This window comes from Vitis riparia, chromosome 10 (genome assembly GCF_004353265.1).
Source record: "Vitis riparia cultivar Riparia Gloire de Montpellier isolate 1030 chromosome 10, EGFV_Vit.rip_1.0, whole genome shotgun sequence".
NCBI lineage: Eukaryota > Viridiplantae > Streptophyta > Magnoliopsida > Vitales > Vitaceae > Vitis > Vitis riparia.
In genome coordinates, this window is record NC_048440.1 from 7,492,004 (window position 1) to 7,497,177 (window position 5,174).

Below are 5,174 nucleotides of genomic sequence, written 5' to 3' on the forward strand. Positions count from 1 at the left end.
CATCTTAGTTTTAAGTCGTTCTCCGTATTTTGATTTTATTTGTTTATATTATTAATAATTTTATTTAATTATTCAGATTTTACAACATTTTAAGAGGCTGAAATGCGAACTTTCGTATGTATCAATTTGGTAACTTAAATTTTTTATAAATAAAATCATTTTTTATAAATAATAATAAATCCATCATTACCTCTTTGATAATTTGGATGGTGTTCTAGTAACTCATTCTCAAAAAAAAAGAAAATATTATTAATTTCCTTCCTTCATAATTTCCATTTGCCTATATTAAAATAATATCAAAATATAAGAAGGTTTTTAAGAATTTTCAAGAAAAAAAAAAAAAAAAACAACCAATGTAATTTGCCTTTACTAAAATAATACTGTCATAAAGGAAAATTGCAAATGATAGATGCTATGATGATGGAAATAACATGATATGGTAGCATAGCCTTCGAAAAAGTTGGTGATTTGATTTGGGTTATTATAACAAACGAAACGAAAATTTGCTGATTCACTGATTCGAAATAACACGCAGTAATTAAACATCATTCACCTTCTTCCATCCTCTTATGTATTTGGCAACGTCCTCTGTTTTACTCCTCTCCTTTTCTTCAATTCTCCAAATGCACATATGTATTCTTAACATTCCACTCACACCATGTACAAGAATCACAAACCAGTAACCACAGGTCCATTAACATACACCGAAGTGGCCTATACTGCCACCATTAAAACCCCTCTCCTTATCAGCATAATTGGCCTGAAACTTGTCCATGCTTCTCGCATTCTCATCTTGGATACACTTCAGTGATCGACCCTTCATCTACGGACATCGATACAGATTTGCTGGTGGATGGATTGGATTCCTTTTTAGAATGAAGGAAGAAGGCGGGTTTTGAAGGCAAAGGGAGAGTAACAGAATAGCTGTTTAGCATGAGAGCTACTGATGCCATTGTGGGTCTGTCAGCTGCATCTTCTTGAACACATAATAACCCAATATGGATGCATCTCATTACTTCACTTCTTGAATACTCTCCTCCCAGAATTGGATCTATCAGTTCCAGAGCTGTTCGATCCTTCCACTGTCTCCAAGCCTGCAATAATTCATCAAATGCATGTATTGAGCACAAATCTATGCTATCGAACAGTAAAACAGAAGAACTACTTTAGGATCATGTATAGCATATACTTACATAGCTTAGAAGGTCCTCACTGCACTCTGAGTTGTTGAAACAACTATTCTTCTTGCCGCTTAGTATCTCTAGAAGCAAAACACCAAAACTGAACACATCTGACTTCACTGAAAATTGTCCATGCATTGCATACTCAGGAGACATGTAACCACTGCATTACACAACAGACAGATATATCAGGGAGAAGAAGTTGGAATCAAGAATAATTTTGTTTGCTCACTTCTAATGCTTACAATTTATAGGTTGCTTTCGAAAGAGTTTGATGGAGTTGATGGGTTGGAAGCATGTATAGTTATTGGATTAGAAATGTAAAACAGATTCAATTTTCGGAAACTTACTATGTCCCTACAATCCTCGTTGTATTTGCTTGACTTTGCTCCATAAAGAAAATCCTTGCCATGCCAAAGTCAGAAATTTTGGGATTCAACTTGGAGTCCAATAATATGTTGCTAGCTTTAAGATCACGGTGAATGATCTTCAACCTAGATTCCTCATGCAGGTAAAGTAGTCCTCGAGCAATACCCACTATAATCTTGTGTCGTGTAGGCCAATCCAATTGTGACTGTTTGTCGGTATCTGTTCATTCATTCGAACAAATGTAAGCTTAATGATGGAGTTCAGACAGAGTGCAATAATTCAGAAAGAACAAAAAGGCTCTGCTATACATCATCAGTATGTGTATATGTGTGCAAATATATATGTATATCTATATAGAAAGCAAATATAAGGTACACGGACCAAATAGAAAGTAGTCGAGGCTTTTATTGGGCACAAATTCATAGACGAGTATTTTCTCTTTTGCTTGCAAGCAAAACCCCAAAAGGCGAACAAGATTCCTATGTTGAAGTTTAGCAAGTAATGCAATTTCATTCTTGAATTCTTCTGCCCCTTGCCCTGAATTTCTTGAGAGCCTTTTTATAGCTATCTCTAGTCCACTTGAAAGTAGACCCTGAGATATCTTCACCATGTTAGTGTTAAGCATACTCTAATTAATCTTGAAATCAATACAAGCCTTGTAAACACACCAGCGTCCTTACCTTGTAAACAGCTCCAAAGCCCCCTTCACCAATCTTATTAGCATCAGAGAAGTTGTTAGTGGCAGCTCTAAGTGTCTTCAAATCAAAGAGTAGTGAATCCATGGTCAAGTCCATGCTTTGACTGTCTTCCCCAAAAGCACTTGGCCTGGAGTCACTTTTGCTTCCTTTTTTGCAACACACCAAGAATTCAATTCAATGCACAATGTACACTCATGGAAGAGCAGATTCAAGAGAAAAAAAGAAATAGTAATTTTTTTTCCCATAACACCCAACAGTCATCATATACAAGTAAAACTATAGATTAAAATTCCTCAAATGTACGGCTAATAGGTATAAAAGAATTAATTAATTCACCAAGGGTAAATGATATACCAGTTCTGATTTTTCTCATCTTCCTATTTAGCCAACAATAGTAGAGGAAGCCAAAAATTATCACTGTGCCCACAACAGGAACAATGATAACAATTAGAAGCCGGGACGAGTTTCCCTTTTTACCTATACAAGATGAAGAAATATCGTCAGGCTTAGGGAGGATAGATTTAGAATCCATGCCAATGGTTAAAAATAGGAGAGGAAAAAAAAAATAGTTTTGTTTAATCCCTTATAGTATCATTCATGATGTATGATATAGAAAATCTTAAAATCAGTCAATTCTAGTTTGAAATATCTCTTGGAAGGCTCTGTAGCTGGCATACTTAAAATATTTTAGATCTAAAATCACATTTACCAATTTTTATGAAACAGAATTCTAAGGTATTTATTTTGTCTTGCTTGCAAATATGATCTTCCCTAACCATCAAACTCAAGTTCTAAGTTTAATGGATGCATGAGAAAAATCAGCTCAATGAAGAAATTATAACCATTTTGTGTCAATTTATATTGAACTCTGGCTTGTAAAGAAGGAAGTAACAAAGATTCAAAGCTTAACTCGTTTAATACATTTAATATTTGTAGACTGGACAAGAAAACGCAAACCATGACTGCTGGGTTGGCCATATATGGATGCTGAAGTAGCATGCTTTGTCTGTAGTGGTATTAATGCACACAACACTACAACAGTGAGATCACGTAGTTTCTCTTCTATCATCACCTACTTCATGGTGCATTGTCTCTGTTCAAGTTCTACAATCTTTAAAGTTTTTAGACATGGTCAGGACTGTCACAGTTCAAAATATTTTGCCAAAATTTCTGATAGAAAGGACTAAAAAAACGGTCTTCTATGATGGAGATGCCTCGAAGAAAGTAGAGAAACGAATCAACCAATACTGCTTAGATTCAGAAGCTGTATTATTACCTGGAGGTGACAGAGGTGAAGGTGCAGGCGGTGCAGCAGCTGCAAAGTCTCCATAGAAAGGGTACACCTCGTACCTAAAGTTGCAGCTTGGTCCTAGAATCCTGGCCCCTTGCTTCCCATAGCAACAATTAGGAATACGAGAAAAAATATTTTCAAGGCACCTCCTACAATCGCTGCCGGATAAATCTGGTGTGCACTGCGCCAAACCATATATCTTGGTGGACGCATTAAATTTTGCTTCTCCAGTCTCAAACATGTCTCTCTCAGAAGAATTATAGGTAGCCTTTTCAATCAAACCCACCATGGTTTCATTCACAATCTGATCAAACCTATCTGGGTCCTCCATCTCCAATTCGTTAGACCCAGTCACACTTGGCCTTTCTTCCATTATTGAGAAGATTGATCGGTTGGAGTACCGAAACATGCACTGGTCGTACCAACTGATTACCTCTTTTCTGTTGGGACACTTGGTCAGAATCTCTTGACTTGCAGTCTGGACGCAGTTCTGGCATACTGCGTCTGTGACATCCCCCCTGCATAGGTAGAGGCCATATACCATGTCTGGCGCTTGGCCTACCGTCTGGTTGTGGAATTTGCGGCCGTTAAGCGTTGCAGCATTTGACGACAGGGAAGTGAGGAGGAGGTTGAGGTTATACTGGTAAGTGCTATTGGGTTCATAGTTGCCATTTTCAGTACAAAGGCTATAGAAGAGGTCAGGCTTCGGGCTTCCATGGATGATAAGAGAAGAAAGAAAGAAGAGTAGCACAATTGCTCGTTCTGAGAAAATGGCCATGTCTCTCAGAGAAAGTTGAGGGAGAAAGTGAAGAACCATGGTCTTTCTCCTATATATGGCTCTGATATACCTAAAACCAGAAATATGGCAACTAGGATTGTTTTGAAATTTTGAACAAACCAACAGGACTTGAAGTTTGGAAACAGACTCTTCTTTGTTTTATGTTATCTGATTCAAACAAAAATGAATATATGTCAACTACTATGATGAGATAAATGACGGAAGGGAGAGAAATTTTGCTATTGTTGGATGCTACTTCAAGCCAAACGTCAGAGACACCGAGGTTCTAGAGGCATGGCCTTGACTTTAAGCCCAGATGCCGGAGAAACTAGCCACTCTACCTTGTTGACAGATGCTTATTAAAGTTGCATTAGGAATCTCTGTTCTTCCAAATATGACATGGGGATGGAGCATTCCCACTCAAGAAACCAAAATCTGTGCTAGGTTTAGTTCGTAATAGTACACAATTACCACGAATTCTTCCCCTGATGGTGGCCTAACCTTGTGCCTAATGATCAATTAGGTTCAAACTCTTACGTCTGATGTTGACAAAAGTCAATATCTCTATTGTCCCACCTCATCACCCCCAAAGGAAAATTGGCATTAAACTCTTATGCCTCACATTAATGGAGGCTTATGCACTTCCAATTACTACATTAAGCCTGTAAAATTTCAGCCGGTTGGATTAAAATTAGCATTTTTATCAAACATTCTGATTACTTAGTAGGAACTTTTGGGAAATCTCGGTGGCTGAGATGAGAACTTCACATCCTTACCAACATGTATCACACATTAAAGTAAATTGAAAAAAAATATACACCTCACTATTAGATTGTTTCCAAATGGTAAAACATAAT

The 5,174-nt window shown here is 37.2% G+C and overlaps 1 protein-coding gene across 1 annotated transcript; it reads right to left on the reverse strand.

Moving 5' to 3' along the window:
• Nucleotides 1-788: 788 nt before the first annotated feature.
• Nucleotides 789-4,317, reverse strand: LOC117923047 (cysteine-rich receptor-like protein kinase 10). Its single transcript, XM_034841302.1, has 7 exons — nt 3,500-4,317; nt 2,613-2,727; nt 2,231-2,380; nt 1,932-2,142; nt 1,532-1,769; nt 1,194-1,344; nt 789-1,094 (listed from the first exon to the last, which is right to left on the reverse strand). The coding sequence occupies exons 1-7, from the start codon at nt 4,315-4,317 to the stop codon at nt 789-791; spliced, it is 1,989 nt and encodes a 662-aa protein (XP_034697193.1).
• Nucleotides 4,318-5,174: the final 857 nt, after the last annotated feature.